Source organism: Nannobrachium achirus (genome assembly GCF_963921795.1).
Source record: "Nannobrachium achirus genome assembly, chromosome: 1".
Lineage (NCBI taxonomy): Eukaryota > Metazoa > Chordata > Actinopteri > Myctophiformes > Myctophidae > Nannobrachium > Nannobrachium achirus.
The window spans coordinates 50,652,201-50,675,196 of NC_137810.1; the positions used below are offsets into that span (position 1 = coordinate 50,652,201).

Consider the following 22,996-nt stretch of genomic DNA (forward strand, 5'->3'; position numbering starts at 1 on the left):
TGCATGGAAATATGCAACAATAAAGACCATATCACCCAATTTTCATAAAGATTATTTGATATACATGTAATCTACAGTAAGATACCTTCATCATATTATAACAAGACTTCACACTGAATAGAGTTCTGAATTGTGCATCCAGACCCTATGATCAGTCCAGACCAGATGAAGACATATTTGATACAACATAATAATTTATAACAATCCCTTCCACGTTAAGTTCGCGCACACACAAATACACACAGTCATTTGCATTAAATTGACTGCTGCTGCAGTCTTTCACATCATCGTGATGCATGCAGTCATTGGTTGGAGAGCGAGTAAAAGAAAAGAGCAGCAAGTCAGAAGACTGAGAGGAGCCACAAAGCATATTTCCTGAATAGTTGCAGCGGTGTAGCATGCTCTGGCCCATCTTAAACATAAACCATGTGCTGGAAAGTCTGATTCAAGCCACCAGGAGCTCTAATGCAAAAAACACACACTGCTCGAGCATGGGCCAACGCACTAGCACACGCACACTGTACACACATTTTGTCAGGAAAACACCAACACTGACCCGCAGATGCAAACCGGCTTGAGTGCAAGTGCACATAGACACACATGTCACCAGATGTGGTGTACACGTAAAGTACACAAACAGCAGCAAAGCATGCTCACAAAGCCACACCCACAAAGATGACTCATACAGTTGTCTCTTTTAAATATTAAACAATTTTCTTTAATAAAAATAATAGAAAAGAAATTCATGCTGAATCGTGTCTTTTTAGTCTTTTCATATGATTACAAGCAGAAACAAAAGTAACTACCATAAATACCCCATCCCCCCAAACCCCACCATCTACATTCATTACATGTTAGTAAGAAATCATCTCTCCCGTCATTTGATTTAAGATCTAATGTGTGTTGCACCATGTTGTATGTTGTAGTTTATGTACATACTGTATATCACTGGGTAAAATGAGTAGATGGCCAGTACCACCTATACAGCATCCTTCAATGCATATATATATATTATAAAAAATAAGTCTCGTAAGCAAAATAAATAGCTGCGTCATATGACTGCTTCATCCAGTCAGTCCTTCATTTTCATACTGTGCTCAATGCTCTTTAAAAAAACAAATCCTTGTACCGAACAGGAACCGGGCAATAAGATGTACAACAGTACACTTCGCCTCATTCATTCATTCATTCATCTTAGACATGAGAGCATCTTTTGACAGCATGTAAAGAGCATTTGGACACAGCGTTATTGCACAGCGATAACATCACAGTTTCCCCCCACAGAGCAGAGGAGAGACAAAAGGTTGATCTTTGGGGTTTGTCGTCTCTCTCTCTCTCCCTCTCGGTTTCTACAGTCCATTCTTCACTAGCTCATGGGCTCCAGTCGTGTCAATGACCAAGGTGGCGCGGAACTCCCGACCAGTCACCAGCTCTTCCAGACCCTGACAAATGAACAAAACACGCAATATATGGATTTTGGCACTGATAGTTTCTTTTGTGTGTGTGTGTGTGTGTGTGTGTGTGTGTGTGTGTGTGCGTGCGTGCGTGCGTGTGTTTTGGACTTGAGTTTTGGTTGATGTCTGCTGCTCAACCTACAGTACATGTCTGGTGGGATGACCTCTAAGTATCTTTCTGGTTCAACTGTGATGCATTGTAAGATGCACACATGTACCTTTATCTTACACTTTTGTATCTTTAATTTCTCCCCCCCCCCCCCCCCCCCCTTTCTTTTTCTTTGTGTTATTTTATTAGTCCTCAAAAATGCAGCAAGGGCGAGCTCCCCGAATGTCCATGACCACAGACGCGTCCTCCCCCCACATCCCGCGCCCCCACCGTTGTGCTCAAACTCGTTGGGAAAAACACGCACGCAGCAGCGCCACGCCATCTTCCCGTGAGGACGCCAGGACGGGAGGACGGAGCGGAGGACGGTTAGCAGGTTAGCATTTCACCAGGTTAGCATCACTAGCGTTAGTTTTACTGAGGTTAGGGTTAGGTTTAGGTGGTAGGTCCTCCCGTACGGGATGTTAAACTGGTAGTCAGGGACTTAGCCAGTACCCCACTGTGTACAAGTCCGCGGAGAGGCCGCGTCTCGTCCGCGGAGAGGCCGTGTCTAATTCGCGTTCCGTCCGCGGAGAGGACGCGTCTAATCCGCGTTCCGTCCGCGGAGAGGACGCGTGTAATCCCCGGGCGGACGCGTCTGCGGTTCTGGACACTCTGGGAGCTCGCCCTTCCTCCAAAAATGTGCATTTAGAAAAACATGAGTTTAAGCTGCGCCTCCCTACCTCTCCTCCGTAGGACACCAGTGGGGAGATCTCGCATTTGATTGGCAGGTCTGTTCCATCCTTCAGGCTGTGTAGGATGGGAAAAGGTCACAGGGGGAGGGAGAAGATGAGTAATACGGTCTCAAGGACAGACAGACAGACAGAGAGACAGACAGCAGATGAAAGAAGCAGCTGCATATTCTGGAACCAGCTGTTCTTCTACCACGGCTAGTGATTAGAGATCCAACTCAAAGCATTAGGCCTTCGTCGCAAGACAGTGTTGCTCGCCGACAATGGACGATCTACAAGCTCATGTCATGACGCATCGCATTGAGATGCGTTGTGAGCTTATAGATCGTCCATTTTTGGCAGAAGTAAAAGGACGAATGACAGGCAATGTGTGGTCGATGTTGCTCCATCATCAGTTTTTTTAAAGCTTGGGAAAGTTTCCACAATACTTACAATACTAACAGCCATCAATCATTTCTAGGTACTGATTACAGAGAGGAGTTATCAATCACACATCAGGACAGGTGTTTCAGACGTGTTGCTATTTGCTTTTTCAATGGCTGAGAGGGAAAGAGAATATTGCTGATTTTGAGAAGAGGACACGGTGTCACCACAGCTCATTACACCATCTAAAGAGAGCTACGGATCAACAAATAACATTTATGGTGACCATAAATGTCAATGGATCACACAAGCTCGTTTGAAATCAAGTCGGAATATTGAGGCGAATTTAAATGAGTAGAGTGAAAGGTAAACTGGCAAGGATGAGTGGTCCGTGTCCCTGTCCACCGGGCACTGGACATACAAAACAGACAGTGGTGTAAAGTAACCATTTGTAAAGTAAAGTACATTTACTGAAGTACAATTTTTTGATATTTTTACTATTCCACTACATCTCAGAGGCAAATATTGTACTTTTAATCGACTACAATTATTTGAAAACTTGAGTTACTTTCTAGATTTTGATTATTATTACAAAACATACATAAACCACTTATTTTGGCCATTTGAAAATAGCCGATCTACAAGCTCAGAGATCTGCTAAAAACTTGTGAAATGCACATTCTGCATAAATTGCATAATGAGTACTTGAGTACTTTCTACTTTTGCTACTTTAACTACATTTTGATACCAATACTTTTGTATTGGTATTGTATTTAATGCCGGACTTTTGCTAACGGAGTATTTCTACATCGCAGTATTTATATACTTTAGTATTTAGATACTTTTACCTAAGTAAAACATGTAAGAACTTTTTCCACCACTGGATAAAAAACAGACAAACAGGGGATGACAAACATCAGCTGCAGAGTCACCATCATCATCATCATCATCATCATCATCATCGACCGCCCATTACCCAGCATGCAACACATTCCATATATTAGTATCAACCATCTGAGGGAGAAACCGCCCCGTCGACAGGTCAAGGTCATACTGTGTGACACTATGACCCGGACTCCACTCTCCAACAGTTACAGTATCAGTAATTCGTTTTTTCCAATAGTCTCAAACTATCACACTCACCGCCATTTCCTTCATTGGCACTGACCGCTATAAAGGAGCTCACCCAAAATGTCTGACGTTTTGCTATAGCCACTCACAGGGGCGTCACAAGCGGGGGGAGGGGGGGGGATTGGGACTGTGTTACTAGGGCCCAAGGTGGAAGGGGCCTTAATTATTTTATATTTTAGCTATTGAAAAATAGCAAATATACAAGCTCACAGCGTGGCACCGAGTGCTGCGCTGTGAGCTTGTAGATCTGCTATTTTTTAAAAGTCGTGAAAATGTGTGCAAATCTTTGAATATATGTATTTTTAAAGCGAACATTTGTAACTAAAGTTTTGCTTCTGGGGGGTCCCTGGAACTAAATACTTTGAGATGGGGGGCCGTGGCCAAATACATATCATTTTGGGGGTCCTTCACATGAAAAAGGTTGAGCACCACTGACATAGAAACAGGTTTTTCAAAAAACCTTAGAAGGATTTGAAATATTCAAAGACTTGCACAAACGTTCACGGTTTAAAAAAAATAGCAGATCTACATGCTCGCAGCGCAGCACTCGGTGTTGCGCTGTGAGCTTGTATACCTGCTATTTTTCAAAAGTTAAAGCACAAAATAATGCGCAATAATGCGTTCCCAGTCTAAATGGGTTAAACCCCCTCCCCCCTATGAAGAACATTAATGGGGGGCCCGCAGTGAATCCTTGTACCCAGGGCCCAGAATTTGGTGCGACACCCCTGTCCACTCGTCTCTGCTCCTCAGTCAGTTCAGTGCCAGACGACGGAAAGGGCCAAGGAGAGGATATGAAGCAATGCTTCAGACTATTGACGCAAGTGAGCGATAGGGAGAGAGAAAAGCCAAAGCCCGACACCATGCACTCTGTAGCACAGAGGGATAGTTACTTTATGTTGACATCCTTTGTGACATGGCCTGCTGCTCCGTCTCTGGAAACATTATACAGGGGATACACTGGTGAGCAAGCATGAAGCGTGTGTGTGTGTGTGTGTGTGTGTGTGTGTGTGTGTGTGTGTGTGTGTGTGTGTGTGTGTGTGTGTGTGTGTGTGTGTGTGTGTGTGTGTGTGACCTATAATGAAATGCACAGAAACCGGGATACTGGTTAATGTCATGTATTGGGAAAGAGGTCTAGCTAGAGGTCTAGAAGTGAGATTTAACAAGAGCCATTCCACTCAAAATGTGTGTTGCGTGTGTGCATGTTTGTAGGGTTGTCAGTAGAACATGTTCACCTCGTGTGGAGAAGGGGGGGAGGTGTAATATTATGCTTGCACGTGGGCCGTGTGAGGCTCACCTGGGTATGGCGGGCACGCGCGTGCCGTTCTCGTCGATGAAGTGCCCGCCTGCGTTGAGGACCCAGCGGTGGTGGAGCGACATGAGGGCGTGTCTGGCGGTGGTGGGCGTGTCCTTGCCATCTTGACTGTCGGCGTTCTTGAGGGGAGAAAACTCGTCTTCTCTCAGCACCTCGTACACCACAAATGTCCTGTTGGACGGACACACACACACACACAAACACATAAAAACAACCGCATACAGTAAGTACGCATGCATTAAAACGAGCCCTCCCTATGGAGGAGTCTTCCAATTAAGAAGAAAAAAAGACACAAGTGGAGTGAAATATTTATATTTGACTACAGGTAGTTCTTCTGACCCAGCAATTGGTTGAAAATGATAGGCTCTCCAGCCGTGCTGAAATGAGCATGACAGCACACCTAGTGGTTAATAGAAGATTTGGGAACGTATTAGAAGGTGCAGCTGATTGCACGGGAAATTCGAAATCCGGTCATCAAATGATTGGTTTAGGAATGGAACAAAAACATAAAAACAATAATCTCCATGAATTCAAGGAATATAAATTGGCCTCCAGTGTTAGCTGTGCATAGCTGAACAGGATGGGGTAGGTCTACGCACCTATCTTTTAACATCAGTTTTTATGGGTGGTAGTTGGAGAGACAGATATGCTCTGAGGTGGTACAGTACACGGTGTAGGACAATACCGGTGTCCAAACAGGTCATGTTTCATGATGAGTAGGGATGGGACGATATGAACATTTCATATCACGATTATTGTGACAAAAGAAATCACGATTTCCGATATTATCGCGATAATCAAAATCCATTATCCTGGGGCGGAACATTTGCCAAAAAATTGCCGATCTACAAGCTCACAACGCGTTGCAGCTCGGCAAATAAAATAATAAAATATGCAGATCGGCAAATAAAAGGTGAATTGATCCCAGTGCATGACGGAGGACGATATCACGATAAATTAAATCTCCACGATACAAGTGTTTTTTATCACGATAAACGATAATATCGCTTATCGTCCCATCCCTATAATGATGAGAGCTTGTAGATAACTAAACATATTATTTCGCATAAACCAATTCGTCCGGCGATGCTAGGCTAGCTTCCCCGAGTATGCTTTGGGAAATGGTGGCCAGTAATTTTCAATTACACTGTGAGACACAGTCAATGAGCTTAACATGCCAGACCACCATTATGGCCTTTTATTATGCGCCGGCACGAGCCCAGAGATAGAGAGTGCTGGCTTCTACATGTGGTTCCCATCTCAGGAACCACATGTAGCCTACCCCCAGCACGAGGAGCGTATCTATCACAGGTTTGGGTAAAACGGTCACGCCCCCAGTCACTGCTTCATCAACAGGCTCACGATGTAGAAGGGAGGTGAAGGGAGAAATCTTCAGTCTACGCAGCAGGGTCGCACGTAAATACAAACTGAAACACTTCTTTGGTAAATAAAACTCTAACTCTGTGCGATTGTATCATTTGTATTCTGTAAATGAATACGCTATTCTGCCAAAGTGCAGTAACTACGCAAATAATTTAACTGATAAAAAGGATTTCCAATGGGCCAAGTGTGGAACATACATACGTACAAACAGACAAAGCCAGATAAAAAATAAAAGCATACACCAACATACAACATGCTGGTAAAGACGAGAGGTTTGTTAGAGAAATGTGGTGACACTGTTCACTGAAATAACAACACTGTTCATCTTTCTACCACAGCAACAGACGGTCACCATCTTCCCTGGTCTAGTGGTTCTCAACCTGGAGGTCGGGACCCAAATTATTTTGGGGGTCCCCAGATGATTGATTGATTGATTGATGTGCAACATTGTTTTTTCACTCAACAGAAAACAAACCAACAAAGTTTGGGTGTATAGAGATCAGATAAAGTGACAATTTAAGGACTTTTTAATACCAATAAAATTACAATTAAACATTGGCCAAATTGTCAAATATCAGAGGCTGAAATTGTGAAAATAGCCAATCTACATCTATTTGCTATTTTTACAATAGAACCATGTTATACTAAATGTAATCCCTCAACTCTTAGTGCTCGTGAGGGTGGGGGGGTCACCAGTTAAAATTTTGGGGGTCACAGCCTGAAAAGGTTGAGAACCACTGGTCTAGAATGCACTGAATAACCATGAGAAGGGCTTCCAGTGGACGGTGGGCTGGCTGTGTCTGTGTCTACTGGCTTTCCCCCTCATATCCACCAGGACAGGAATCCTTTCATTAGACGTTGGGTTCTATTAGTAAGAGCATGACTCAAAGAGGCTGGTGATGTCATGTAATTCGTACTGGAGGTGGAATGAAGGAACTGCTCATAAAAACTCCATCCTCCTGCGGAGCTTGGCAGCCCTGGAATCTAACTTGTAAAAAGATTACAAATAAACTTGATAGCAATTGTGCTCAATGGATGGTATTGTGCAATCATTTTAAGAACATTGAGCAAGAACTGAGAATCGTTATTACGAACTTTGGACGATACAGAGGTTTTATCTTCTTGCAAAGAAAGCATATTAAGTCATTATAATCTGCTCATTTTGACAGCGAAAATGCTCTATAGACATGGGACCAGTTCAAGCAACAGGACCGGACTATGCCTCATTTAGAGGCATGTGCTATATAATAGAGCAAATATATATAATTAGTGTATGCAAAATAATCTGTTTAGTTATCAACAAGCTCTCATCATGAAACATGGCCTGTTTCGACACCGGTATTGTCCTACACCAAGTATCACCTCAGAAAATAACCATCTCTCCAACTACCACCCATAAAAACTGATATCCTCATCACTCTAGAGCAGCGATTCCCAAAATGTGGGCCGTGAGGATATTGCAAGTGGGCCCCCAAATAATTGTCATAAATACTAAGATGCTATTGATAATATAACATTAATATAAAAGATTTATGTAAGGAAAAACACTTCACTTCACACTTCATGTCATTGTGATACAGGAATTTGGATTTTGGAGTACTTCTATTGATCCAAGCTGTACTATCAATTGATTGGTCATTTAAATTATATTTCTTAGATTTTTAATTTATTTATGAATTAAATTACTTATGAATTAAATTGTTGAATTTCTTTAATCTTGACAAAAATTAGCTTTTCTTATGTTGAATAATAATAATTAAAAACAAAATGTAGGAAACGTGGCCGTGACCCACGAATGGGTCCTGGCTTGGGAACCAGTGCTCTAGAGAACTGGGTGCTCTGAACTGGGTGCTACAGAAACACACTCTGCTCATTGTTTTGTTTAGGCCCTTGCAGGCACCTTTCACTGGCTTGCATGGCCGGGAGACACGGTCTGCCAGTAGCACACACATGCTAAAGCACATGCCGTGTGGAAAACAATCACAGCCACTCACTTGGCGAACTGGAAGATGTCAAAGACAAACTTTTCCATTTTAATCCCATTGGGCTTGTCTGGTTTGATGAGCCGTCCTTGTGTGTCCACATAGGGGATCTTCTTCTGGGCCACGTGGTGCTGCAGCTGAGGCTCATGCCTCCTGAGAGAGAGAGAGAGAGAGAGAGAGAGAGAGAGAGAGAGAGAGACACAGACAGACAGAGAGAGACAGAGAGAGAGAGAGCATCAGAACCAGTAATGCAAGATGAGTGTGGGTATGACATATGGCTGCTTAAATGGGTTACACATTTACGACTCAAATGTCACTTACTGTTCTCATTGAAAACAACCACAAGTGCACACTGCACAGCAATGAAATGACACATCAGCAAATTCCTGAGCAAAAGTGTGTGAAGACTGATATCTCCAATTATCTATCTCTCTATCTCTATGACAGGGGTCTTCAACGTTTTCGGGCCAAGGACCTCTTAGCTGAGAGAGAAATGAAGCAGAGACCCCCCACAACATATCGTATAAAATTGTGTTGCAGATTTAAAATGTTCATGGATGTCTTATACAGCTTAGACTTGTTTGACAGCACAGCATCATCTGTGTAGGTTGGATTAACGTTTATCTTCAGACATTTAATCACTTGAACTGTCAATACCTACTAGTCTGCTCTTCTTTTCCCTCTACACCAATCCTCAGGCGTTGTGAGCTTGTAGATCGGCTATTTTTTTGGCTAATGTTCCACTAGAATAGGGATGCTAGGGTTCCAGTGATTAATGTAAAAACATGATCCTATCACACAAAGATTTGGTGTTCCCCCTGTAATAACTCTGAGGACCCCCTAGGGGTCCCGGGACCCCTGTTGAAGACCTCTATCTCTATGAACAAGACTCACTGCACAATGTCTTTGAGGAAGGCCAGCGTGAAGAAATGATTGGCAACGTTGCCGGCGTTGAACATGAGTCGCCCATCGGCGCTGCGATTCTCGGCGGTCGCCAGGGTGATCTCACTGTACTCCACCACCTGGTAACGCCCGTCCACCTTACACACCACGCCCACGGCCTCCGTCGGGTTGGTCTTCTCTACCACCTGTGGACATATTTGACAAAAAGACAAGCGTTTTGCAAGGCGTACGGCAGAATCACAGAACCCCTTAAAACATGATTATCAGGTATTATGATTATACTGTACTAGGAAGAAGATTTTTTTGTATGTGGCCACACCCACCAGTTCATTAAGGGTATTTTTACACAAGGACGAATTCATCTGAGTCCGCTAAACTAAACTATTGATATGGCCATATTGACACACGGAGACGCGTATTTACAGTATGACCCAGTACAATATGGGTACTTTTAAAAATAAAAACGGCTGGAGATGGGGATTCTTGTGAGTGTCTGTACGCCACTTTATACCCAGCAGCTAAAAGTTCTGCTGCTCTGAATGAAAAATCACACCCGTGTGAACTGAGCGGTGGTTTACCCCCCCCCCCCCCCCTTCCCCCCTGTGTGTGTGTGTGTGCGTGTGTGTGTGTGTGCCTGGTCTGGCCTGGCCTGAACAACAGCGCCCCTCCCTTAACATGTGTGGTCATAAAAGGTACTGCAGGCCTGCAGGCTACATACAGACACGCACACACACACGCACGCACGCACGCATACACACACGGCCACGTATAGGAGACGGTGTAACCACCGCTCAAAAACCCTCTCCCCCATCTGCTGGTTCCTAATGACAGACTGTACTCATGATGAGGGGGTTGCTGCTGGGAAGGAGGGTGGGGGCTTGGGGAAGAAGCCACATGAACTGTAGCGAGGTTGGCTAATTTATGAGGGGAGGGTGGGTCTCTTCTCTCCTCTCCTCTGATCCCAATATCCCTGCTCCACCGCACGACTCATAATGTCAAACAGGAGGCGGGTTCTGAACCGTTCTGCATGCTCTTTGGTTCCACACAGTTAAAATTAAAATATAATGTATAATATACAAGCCGGTATGTTTAAATGAACGTCAGAGGCGTAGCGCAAAGCCCTGGAGAGCAGGCACGTGCAGAGAATGTTAGAGAGGCAGGGGCTGACATTTCTAAAAGGGCCTTTTGGTGAAAATAGTGAAAATAGCAGACCTCCAAGCTCACAACGCGTCGCAGCTTGGAGGTCGGCTATTTTCGGTGCTTGATACCACACTGAACTAAGCATAAACAAGTCAATACTGGAGATGTGGCGTAACGGCATGGATTTCAACACAGAGAGGGCAATTCTTTCAACATAAGATGCTGCATTGAAGTTCAAGAGAGTTTGGACGAGGTAATTTCTTTAGAATGCTGCCTTCAGGTATGGCATGGGAAGAGGGCATTTGCCTTTCTTTCACAATAGTAAACACTGCATTCATGGTCTGGAGAGGGCACTTTTTACAGACAGTTAAAAGGGCAGGGGCTCAAGCCCCCTTTGATGTCTATGTCTGTGCACGTGCCTGCTGGAGAGTGTAGTCAAGGTTAGAGACAGTTTGGTTGGTTTGGTTTGACTGTGCCCGGTGTGGACAGTCTCAGGGGCGTCAATTGGGTATGGCAGGGGTATGCAGCTGCCATACCTTGGCTACAGGGGGAAATAATAAAAAATTACTTTTCATCGTGCCTGTTGCTAAGGTATGGCAACATGACTGGTGTCTTGCACGCGCGTCATGTTGCCATACCTTACCTTTTTCTGAACTGACGCCACTGGACAGTCTTCAGACAGCATGGTCAACTTTGACCCCACTCAGCAGTGGGCTCAAATGAAACTAAAAAGTGTGCTTCTCGGAGCACTGGTCTCGGCCAGGCATGGTTGAAAACCAGAAAGTACAAAACTATGGCACCACCTCTTTAAGTGAGCTTAGAGAAAGAGGGCAGCTTTTCTAGTGAGAATCTATGAGCAACAAATGGGCAAAACAGGCCAGGTTATAATTCACATTCACAGAATGCACATCCAGATTCCAGAAGTCAAAGTACCGGACTAGTTTTGTGCCATGCAGTGCAGGCTATCGCAATTTGTGTGTGTGTGTGTGTGTGTGTGTGTGTGTGTGTGTGTGTGTGTGTGTGTGTGTGTGTGTGTGCGTGTGTGTGCGCGCGGGCGACGTGTGTGTGTGTGTGTGTGTGCGAGAGACGTGTGTGTGAGTGTGTGTGCGTGCGCCGTGCGCGCATGCGCGTGTTTTCGGAAGAGCGGTGAGGTCAGCAGTGACTAATGTGAAGTGACTAATGTGAAAAGACCACTCATGTGAGCAGAGTTCACACTAATGAGGGTTAATGTCTCTCCAGCAGATGCACTGACAAAGACTGAGAGCAGCAGTGGTGGAAAAAGTACTCACATATTTTATTTAAGTAAAAGTATCAATACTGCAATATAGAAACTTTACTCAAGTAAAGTACAAATAACTCAAAAAAAGTGTACTTAAGTACAGTACAGGACAAGCCTATTATACCTGTTATAACTGAGCAGTTCTGACCAGAATGTTGAATGCTCCCAAAGCCAACTTCAGTGGCGTCAGTTCAGCAAAAGCTAAGGTATGGCAACATGACTGGTGTCTTGCACTCGTGCAGAAAGCGCACGTGCTATACCTTAGCAACAGGCACGATGAATTTATTTTAAGAAGTATATATATAGTGTTTTCCCTGCAGCCAAGGTAAGGCAGCTGCCATGCCGTGCCATACCCAATTGACGCCTCTGGACAACTTTGCCAGAATTGCATTTGGACATCCGAAGCAGAGAAAATTGTGTCAAAATAAAAACAAAAAATTGAACTGAGCGGTGGAGGCTGTGTGTGTGTGTGTGTGTGTGTGTGTGTGTGTGTGTGTGTGTGTGTGTGTGTGTGTGGTGCGTGCGTGCGTGCGTGCGTGTGTGAATGTGAGTCTGAACAACAGCGCCCCTCCCTTAACATGTGTGGTCAGAAAAGGTTACTGCAGGCTACAGACACCCCTCCCTTAACATGTGTGGTCAGAAAAGGTTACTGCAGGCTACAGACACGCATACCCACACACACGGCCACGTATAGGAGCGTTGTGACCACCGCTCAAAAAACACTGGGATCAATGCACTGGGATCAATTCACCTTTTACTTGCCAAGCTGCATATTATCCGGTAACATTTGAACCCTCTATAATTGGTAAAACGGACCTGGAAATAACATACTTGATTGTCTTTTTTTCCCACTCGCTACCAAATCTCTTTGCCAAAAAAATAGTCGATCTACAAGCTCACAATGCGTCGCAACGCTTAGATCTGCAATTTTTTGGCAAATGTACTGCCCCATGATAATGGATGTTGGGGATATTTTGATTGTCGCAATAATATCGCAAATCGCAATTTCTGACATTTTCATATAGTCCCATCCCTATATAGCTGTTCCTAATTTGTACTCCTGCAAAGCCTTTTCTTGAAGCGACATCTCCTTCTCTTACTGTTTCTCCATTTATTCGCCAAGGTTTTTCCATTCCCACGGCCAAAACAGTTACACAACCATAGCTTTTAAATGGTCCCAACTGCCTTTTCATTGACCCCTCGACAATGAGCTGGGTTTGTTGAGTGTGTGTGTGTGTGTGTGTGTGTGTGTGTGTGTGTGTGTGTGTGTGTGTGTGTGTGTGTGTCCACATGTGCATGTGTGTAGACAGCTCATAGATACAGGCTAAAAGGCTGTGGTCACAGAGTGTCTGAAACCACAAAGAGTTATCAGAGCCAGGGCCTGGGAGCATACAAAATGCCATTTTCCCAAGTGGTGGAAAAAGTACTCAAATGTTTTACTTAGGTAAAAATATCAATACAGCAATGTAGAAATACTCTGTTACAAGTAAAGGTCTGGCATTCAAAATGTACTTGAGTAAAAGTACTAAGGTATTGGTATCAAAGTGTACTTAAAGTACCAAAAGTAAAACGTGTTTTAAAATAGCAGATCTACAAGCAACGCAACAGTATTCGTGCGTCACAATGTGACAAGTTGTGAGCTTGTAGATCGTCTATTATATCCTAGGTATAAAATAGTGCTAAAGTGCTTAATGTGTGTTTATATCTGCAAAGTATCCAAATAAATGTAGTGGAGTAAAAGCACAATATTTTCCTCTGAGATGTAGTGGAGAAGTAAAAGTACTGAAAAGTGGAAATACTCAAGTAAAGTACAAATACCTCAAAAGTGTACTTATGTACAGTACTTAAGTAAATGTACGTAGTTACTTTACACCACTGCAATTTGAAATTTCCCATCCACTAAACAGTCAAGTATGGAGTGTTTATTTAACTCTGAGTGTAAAAACAGTCTTAAGAGTTACATTCACACTCCAACTATCCTCCTTAGGACTTTTGTGGCTAATAGTTACAATAGCTAAAAACACAAAACCCAGCGCAACAGAGAATTCACACTGGCTGAGTCCAAGAAACACTTGTTTAAAACATGGATCCAGGGTGTACATACATTGTATCCAAAATGAACAAACTATGTGATTTTTAAGTTAGTGTTAATTTTAGTTTTGGTTTCATTTCTAAGTTTAATGCCAATTTTAGTCTCATTCTCATAATTTTAAAGAATAATAAATGTATAAATAAATAAATTTAAAAAATAAATATATATACACACAACCTCCTTAGCCATATGTACAGCTAATATACAGTAAAATCCACACGTCCTCTTACAGTAGTTCTCAGTTTTCCATTAACAAAAGGATAATAAGTCTTTGAAACCTCCTAAAACTAAAAGAAATGGTGTCTGTCCTTAGCAGTTAAAGCATATTATAAAACGTCCACGTGAAGCTGGATTTTATTCAAGTATTATACAAAAAAGCTCCCTAGCGTGGCCAGTTTTGGCCACAGTAGTTTTAAGACGTGTCGTAAAGCCAATTTATTTGCTGAGAAGAAACCAGTTAAGGTTCCTATTTAACCACTGTACCCTGTAAACTTTTCTTCCCCCCTCTGTCCCTGAACAACAGCACGCTCTCTTCTGCACAACTGTTTAGAGAGAGGGGGGGAATGGGGGGATCCATACATCATACCTCTGTTATCTGATACCACAACACTGAGAGCCAACATTCTCTGGTTTTTAAGTGGTTTTGGGGCTGAGGAGACACTGAGCAGGGATCTTAACCCATTTAGAACTAGAATTAATATTGAATGCTTTAACCAGTGAAAAATAGCAGATATACAAGCTCACAGCGCGGCACCGAGTGCCGCGCTGCGAGCTTGTAGATCTGCTATTTTTGAAAAAGTCGTGAAAATGTGTGCAAATCTTTGAATATATGTATTTTCAAAGCGAACGTTTGTAACTCAAATTTTGCTTCTGGGGGGTCCTTGGAAATAAATATTTTGAGATGGGGGTCCGTGGCCAAATACATATCATTTTGGGGGTCCTTCACGTGAAAAGGTTTGAGAACCACTGACATAGTAGTCTCTCAAGAACAGACTAACTGAGCTCCAGTTGAAGTGAAAAGGACATTTTCTTTGACAATGGCTGGCCAGATTGCTGACATAGAAACATAGGTTTTTCAAAAAAACCTTAGAAGGATTCAAAAGACACTTATAGAATCGGGTCAAAACATCTAATTTTCAGGATTTTTCAAAAATAGCAGATCTACAAGCTCACAGCGCGGCACTCGGTGCCGCGCTGTGAGCTTGTATATCTGCTATTTTTCAATAGTTTAAGCATAAAATAATGATACACAATAATGTATACCCGTTCTAAACGGGTTTTAAGTGACAAACCAAACGCACCCAGGGATCCCAAAGCAGAAGTCTTTGTCCCTCTGCCATCAACAAAACTACTTCAAGGTGCATTTGCGCCAGAGTGAATAATTGAATGAATAGATAGCATATTTGGAAATAAATCGCAAGAATTCTTTGAAAAACCATACTGAAATATTTCAGAAAAACCTTGGACACAAACTGAGTTGAAGCCATCTTCAGCAGAAACAAAATGGTGTACATCCCCACCTAGTGGACATTTATGGGAAGTTCAGCCGCCTCTTAACTGCAGTTCCATTGTTCGGACCACAAACTTACCACGCCTGTGTCAAACACATTATGTACACTCATTACGTAGCATATCCTAGAAACAGTAACTACTTTTTTTTTTATAATAAAGTACACAGAAGTATTCAAGGTGGGGCAGAGATATTGTAGTTTAACTACAATGATACAGTGATCAAACTAAGTTAAGTCACTATAATATTGTGAATATGTGGTTAACACAGGAATTACTAGCTCATCATGGCCCTGTTTGTATAAGTGACGTCTTTACACGCAAACATCCTTGTAATATGATGAAGTGAAGGGCAGGTCATAAAAAGGGCAGGTAACAGGTATACAGTGCCCCAGACATCATAAATTGTGATTATGTCACAAATGATAAGCATAGTAATTCCATTAGAATTCATAATCTCTTTTCCGTGTTTCAAGGAGAAGCAAGCGTGTCTGTTTCACCTAGATACATGTAAAGGTATGACAAGACTGTGGTCCTTTAACCCAGTGGTTCCCAAACCTTTTAGCCTGTGACCCAAAAGAGAAATTAAACGTTTTACCGGGACCCAAACTAATTCATGGATTTGCTCTTATTTTTTCTTTGATTTCTTCATGAAATTATGTAAGAAATCATTGAATTTGTTTTTTAATTCATGAAATTGATTTTTTGCGAATGTTTTTTAATGAAATAATAATAATTGAAAACAAAATGTAAGAAACCAAAAATGTAAGGGACCCATAAAAGTTTGTCTGTGACCCAGAGCTTGGGAACCAGTGCTTTAAACTCATTTAGACCTTAGGCCGATTCTAAAAACGCCTTCTAAAAACCAAACTTAATTTAACCAACCTAAGTTAGTTAGTTAGTCATTTTTGTTTACACTTTCTGAAGGTAAATCCTCAGTGGTAATAAATCCATGTGTAACGCCTAGAGTGTACAAACGTAAGCAAATGGGCCCATACGGGTATTTGGTTACATTTGTAAACTCTCAGTTGAATTAACACTCACAGTGTACCTGGAAACACCCTGGGCAAGACAAAAGCAGAGGCACGAACAAGTGAAAGAGACACACTAACCTTAGCCCCACAGTCTGCACCCTTCTGCACACAGAAACCAACGAAGGCAGGGTCGGCCACTTTCACAAGGATGTTGTCCACACAGTACACATGGATGGACTCGATCCCCCTGCGGTCCATGTCATCCACGATGCCCTGGTTCCCCAACGACCTGTACAGGCCACCGTTGCCGTCTAACACACATACACATACACACACACACACGCACACACACACACACACACAGAGAATATAAGGCTCCTCACTCTCAACCTCACACTCTTCACCTTAGTTTTTCAATGACAAAATTCAAGGAAAGAAACCAAGGCAAATGTAAAGCCTTTATTATTTGATGGCTAATTCACATCGAAGAAGGCCGTGTAGGCTTTTTACATTTTTGTTTCTTTTTCCTTTCCTGCAAGTTTTCAGTCCCCCGGCACACTTTTGTTTTTGAACTTCCGAGCACCCAGACTTTTTTTCCTTTTTCTTAAATAGCTCTAGTTGTTGGGGCTGGGTAGAAGGCAGTGGCTCAGCTAGGTAGAGCGGCCACTTGGGAACCAGAAGGCTCCCAGTTCGATACCGGGCTCCCTCAGAGTTAGTGCAGAAGTGTCCTTGAGCAAGACGCAGAACCCATAATTGCTCACGTTGAGCAGGTTGTATGGTTTCTTTCCTCCACCATCGGTGTATGAATATGGGTGAATGTAATGCACAATCTATGCAACACGCCTTGGGTAAAGGCGCTATGTAAATGCACCATTTACCATTTATTTACCACATTCAGCTGCCCAGGTGCAGGACAATCAACTGTTCACATAAAGTAAAATAAGGTTCCTGTTGAATTAAGCGCCACTTGTTTTATTGCGTGTCAATGTTTCGACCAAGAGATCGTCATCAGGAATCAAGATCCACAGTCCACCTCTGAGATACAGAGCATGCAGACAGAAATGACACTCTCCCATTAGTGGGCATTGGTGGGGACCCATATGGACACGACGTTGAAAAAAGGCTAAATGTTCTCTTAGCCCAAATGGATGGTTGGTCGCACTGTGATTGGCTAATTAGTTTGTCAGTTTCTGTTTGCCTATATGGATATATAAAGAACGGGTTTTACCAGACAGCTTACCATCACCTATACTGGTTTATCCACTGTTATCAAGTGGGAGGAATGTTTATTGTGAGTGAGCCACCCTGCTCATGTTCAGTTCTTCCTCCTTTCATTTAAAGAAAAGACGTCCTGGAGCATCGAATCACACACAACCTGTCTCAGTAACAGTTTCTTTTCACAGGCAATCAGATTGCTGAACAGCTGACGCACCCATATCGTCTCTGTCGGGTGGAAACCTCATATGTCCAAAACTGTTACTTTTCAGGATTCAAATTCAAAAGTAGCAAAAGTAGATGAAGTCTACAAAGTACAAACTCAAAAATGCGTTGCTTCACGCCACGTTTAGCTTGTGGATCTGCTACTTTTGAGGCTTTTGTGTGACACTGTCAGGCTACACTGAGCCCAGGCACCCGGACCGATGCGCCTGCCGCTCAGGCCGAAAAGTGTGACTTTTGAGAACTTTTTCAGTGTGCAGTGTAAACCAACCAATAGGGAGGATATATTGGATCGTCAATTTATAACTACTGAAGACATCTTGCCAATATTTGGAGCTGGATCACGGCCCAAAACCGCTGCCAAAGTTAAAATGGTGCTCTGAGGCAGAGACAGCCATAGCACAATTGTTTTATTGCATTATAATACACATGACAATAAAGCCGAACTTGAACTTGAACACGGTTCAGAATACACAAATACCTGGCGCCATGGATAGTTTTCCTTTGCTCTCCAGAATGATCTTTCCATTGTAGTCCATGGCTGGTAGCATGCCCTGCTGGAAGAAGATGATATCATTCTTGTTCAAGCCAAAATAGTTGTGGTGGGAGAAAAAGTCCTGGGTGGACTCCATCGTCCTCCCACTGGTCATGATGTACCTGCAAGGAATTCAATAGGAAGTTATTATTTATTCATGTCTTGTTAAACCAATTCTTTACATTGTATATTGTTTTAATAAAGTGTGTCACTGCGTTGAATAAAGACACACATGTACAATTATTATATACAATAATTAAATGTAAGCAAGGCAGCGATGAAACGGAGCGTGCATTCTTGGCAAAACCTTTCCCTAAACAAGTCAAAGTTAAAAAGGCTGTCTTTGGATTATGTTTCCAGAGAGCAAAATGTACAGTAATGCCAAGTTTTCCATTCTTATTCGGGTGAGCGTACTAACAATAAAAACTCTAAAAGTCTAACCTCAGCAAAAAACTAAACTGAAAGATATAACGTACAGTAAATGTTTATACGCCAATAAAGTCATAAACTATGTCTTTCCTTATATACACAATTATCATGCTAACCTGATATAATCTACAGTAACTGCCCAACAATTTTGTTTTGGATTCCTGACTGGCTTCTGCTGATTTCCTGGCATGTCCACTCCACAGGGAACTTTAATCCCCTTCTAGGAGAAATGCTTCCCGGGGTGATACTTCTTTGATGGTGACAATTATCTCAACAAGTTAATCATCATACAGGCCAAACTGGGTCATGCTTGTTAACAATGCTCGTTGAAATTAGAGTCAAACCTTGGTTATTCAAGTATACTGCCAAACTAACAGGCACACACTATACTGTATCCAAACCACTGCAGCGTAATATTCCCTTTAACTGAGCATTACCAAGGAATACAGCACTTGGTCTTGTGCTTCTGCTCGGCCAACCGTTGGAGCTTCAGAATGCGCTCAGCCTGGATCTGAAAGAGGGTTTTGTGGGAGGGCAGCCCCACATCATACATGCCCTTGGGGTATGTAACCCCCAACCTGGTCCCCTGGCCCCCAGCCAGGAGCAAGACAGCAACTTTATTCTGGGCAATGCAGTGCAAACCTGAGGGCACAGAGAGAGAATGTTTGGATTATTACCTAAAGTACGATAAGAAACGTGTTGCTGAGATATAACTTATACCCAGGATGAATGACACCCAGTGTAGCCTTGCCTTGGTAGCACAATCTCTCATGATAGAGCAGATTTTCCTTCAGATACCACAAAATAAACAACTTAGTAAGAGTGCATTAAGTCCACAACATATTTGTTTATATATTGCAATGCATAGGTATGTTACAGCATGAGCATGTATGCATCTTTATGTATTTATTTTTTATGTACCGGTATATGAACTTTGCTATTTTGGGAGCAGCTAATCCTGATAGAGCTTTTGTCTGTGCTTGTATGGATGTAGGTGTGTTGAATTGTTTTTCCTGTATATTTGTGTTAAAGCAAAATTATTCATCTCATGGGGTTTACCCTTCTAATAAAAGGTACTATAATATTTCATGACTATTCCTTATTCCTCCCACAGGCAACAATTAGAAGAGAACGCACATCCAGTCCAAAGAAATACAAATAAAAAGATAAAACACAAAATATGTAACGCTTCGAGCCGGTAGGGAAGAGCCAACCGGCTGTAAACAGTTCCAAACGTCACATTTTGGTGGTAATAAACCCATTAGGAACATATTCCAGGGTGTTGTTTAAAATGTTCCCTTCCTAATCCTAGAGAAGGATAGAGTCCGCAACACTGGTAATACTCAGCTCTGTTTTATTGCTTCAAGCAATAAAGCAGAGCTGAGTATTACCAGTGTTGCGGACTCTATCCTTCTCTTGTATTGCCGTTTGTCCAGCACCTGGGCTAGAGTGGATTTGTGCATGCACTATCACCCCTGTTAGTTTCCCTTCCTAATCCTCCCACAGGATATTGGTAATGAAACAATAAATTGGTGCAAATAGCCATGATGACCCAATGTAACACAACATATTAGCCTAACCAGATAACTCTTCACCTTAGTTGATTAACTGAGTTGATTACCTCATTAACATGCACTCTAGTTTATCTTACATAAACTGTTGCTATGTGACTCATTATCAATTCCTTGTGAATGTGCCATACAGACGGAGTGGGCTACGTATATTATGACCAAGCACTGACTGTACAGGACACACACACACACACACACACACACACACACACACACACACACACACACACACACACACACACACACACACACACACACACACACACACACACACACACACACACACACACACACACACACACACAAATAAACAGACAGACAGACGCACACACGCGGACTTGAGTGACCTCATGAGTAAGGGTGAGTAGTACCCCGATTTACGTCAGAACTAAATCAGAACCAGATGGCGTCGGCCTCCCCTCTCTAAGGTCATCTTCCCTCGGGCAAGAACTTCTTAAAACAGGCCCGCTAAAATCCCTGCTGCCAAGACGAGGGACTTTACAAAAGCATACGCTGCAAAATCCTGAGGTTTAATTGAACTCGAGAGAGCGTACAAAACTGACTCTGCGTGTCCATTCGCACACTCTCGGATTTAAATCAACGCTCAGGGTTCTACAGTGTGGTGAGAGATGCCAGTTAACTTTCTCATGTAACTGATCCATGTGGGAGGCTGAAGAGCTGAAGCTGGAAATGTTTAGTGAGAATGTATAATACACAATACAAAGAAGAACAACACACACACACACACACACACACACACACACACACACACACACACACACACACACACACACACACACACACACACACACACACACACACACACACACACACACACACACACACACACACACACACACACACCCACACACACCGTCTGCAGTCTGCAATTCAAGTAGGCTTTGTCCGTTCTCCACAAATTATTTCACAAGGTTTTGTAATGAAAGTCTACTTTTGTATGTTCCTTGCTCTTTAAATAGTACATATGCCAATAATGACTTATTCGTAAGGGGTTGCCAGGTAATAATCTACTCATCTTTAGTGTTGTCAATTGTCTTGGATATTCGTCAACCCTCTCCACGCCAAACCCACAGCTGTAGACTATAACTCTGGCATATTTCCCAAGGGTCAACTCGCTACGTAACTCAATGTCAGGTGGTCTTTGCTGTAACTAGGCAAGTGTTTTTGAACAACATGGTCAATGTCCTCATATTCTATGATGTCATTCAACAACAATAAACCTGGGATTTCAGGAGATGTCTCCCTCAACCCTTGTAATAACCTTCCAGCATGTAGTAAAACTGTAAAATGAAACCGATTACTGAATGAAGAAGGTTTATTACAGAAGCGCTTGCTGTTGAACTCACCTCGGGCCTCCCACTGTTTGAGGCAGTCTCTGTCTCGCGTTACACTGCCAAGCACCTCTCTGGGCACAGGTTCCATGCGGGAGTCCATCTTCTCCTGCTTGCTGCCACTGGCCATCTCCATGGCGTTCTTGAAGAACCCATTGATCTCCTGAAAGTTCATCGGCTCCAGGTCGGCGGTCATGTCTTCCTGCTCCTCTGGGCCCAGCTCGTTCCAGAACTGTAGCAGATGTGACTGACCGGCTTCAGCCAACCTGTGGGCCAGTGTGCTCCCGCTGCTTGGGTCCATGTTCACACTTTTGCTGGGTTTTCAGTTATCTCTGTCAACATGAAACAACAACAGACAAAGACATAAAGATCACAAAGGCATACAGTACACACATTTAAAAACTCAAGATGACCGAGGAAACATAGGTATTAGCACTGACAATCCCAGCATCAGTTGTCTTTGAATTTTCAGAACTGGACATTTTCACTTACATTTCAAGTTTAACTAATGACAGGAGTACAGGATATTTCTCTTTTTGACGTGTGATGTCAAAAAGAGAAATATCCTGTACTCCTGTCATTAGTTAAAACACACACACACCCACCCAGCTAGAGTTACTTGCTGTACAGGGAAATCATGACATTTACATACATAAGTGACCACCTTGCATTTGAATGGGATGGTAGTTAAACTAGCTATAACTATTGCTACACCCCCTCAGACATAAACATCTTGTTGAATATACAACCATGACATAGACATAGCTTCTAATTATTCATAATCATATAATATTGTATTTCTAACGGCATGTTTTGAAGTCTTGACAACTAACAACACTTAAAATGTACCGCAGAGAATGTACAACATGAACCAACTGGACCCTACCATTTGTAGCCTACACTCAATGGGTTCTGAGCAATAAACGTGTTATTACAGTATATCAGTTATGATGCAGCGTTTAGCTCATTTCCAGTGGTAACACACAGCACAGCAGCACTGGCAGCACGCGATGAGTGACAACAAGCACCAGTTCAGTTCATGTCAGTACTGTGTCCAGCTATGTTCAGTTAAAAACTAAAATCTACAATAAATACGACCAGGCTAGCAGTCTGTTGAATGAACAGAAAGTAGCAGGCATGAGAAAGATCAGGGCTTACCTTCTCCAACTGACTGACCTGCTTGGCATTAAGACTTAAGATCATTGAATGTCTAGCGTGGAGATCCTTGTTCTCGTATATTATACGGCGTCTCCACCCACCTCACTACAACCTCCTTGTTCGTCACGTTTGACGTGGCAATGGTCGTACCGGCT

The 22,996-nt window shown here is 42.7% G+C and overlaps 1 protein-coding gene across 2 annotated transcripts; it reads right to left on the minus strand.

The window, feature by feature from the left end:
* Window positions 1–1,008: 1,008 nt before the first annotated feature.
* uap1 (UDP-N-acetylglucosamine pyrophosphorylase 1) lies at window positions 1,009–22,960 on the minus strand. Of its 2 annotated transcripts, XM_080728435.1 has the most exons (11): window positions 22,842–22,960; window positions 21,699–22,015; window positions 19,198–19,402; window positions 18,278–18,453; window positions 16,498–16,670; window positions 9,357–9,550; window positions 8,475–8,615; window positions 5,080–5,268; window positions 4,676–4,717; window positions 2,283–2,349; window positions 1,009–1,442 (listed from the first exon to the last, which is right to left on the minus strand). In XM_080728435.1, the coding sequence occupies exons 2-11, from the start codon at window positions 21,982–21,984 to the stop codon at window positions 1,350–1,352; spliced, it is 1,566 nt and encodes a 521-aa protein (XP_080584561.1). In that variant the 5' UTR covers window positions 21,985–22,015; window positions 22,842–22,960; the 3' UTR covers window positions 1,009–1,349. The 2 variants fall into 2 exon arrangements, with proteins under 2 accessions (XP_080584561.1, XP_080584562.1); XM_080728436.1 differs by lacking the exon at window positions 4,676–4,717.
* Window positions 22,961–22,996: the final 36 nt, after the last annotated feature.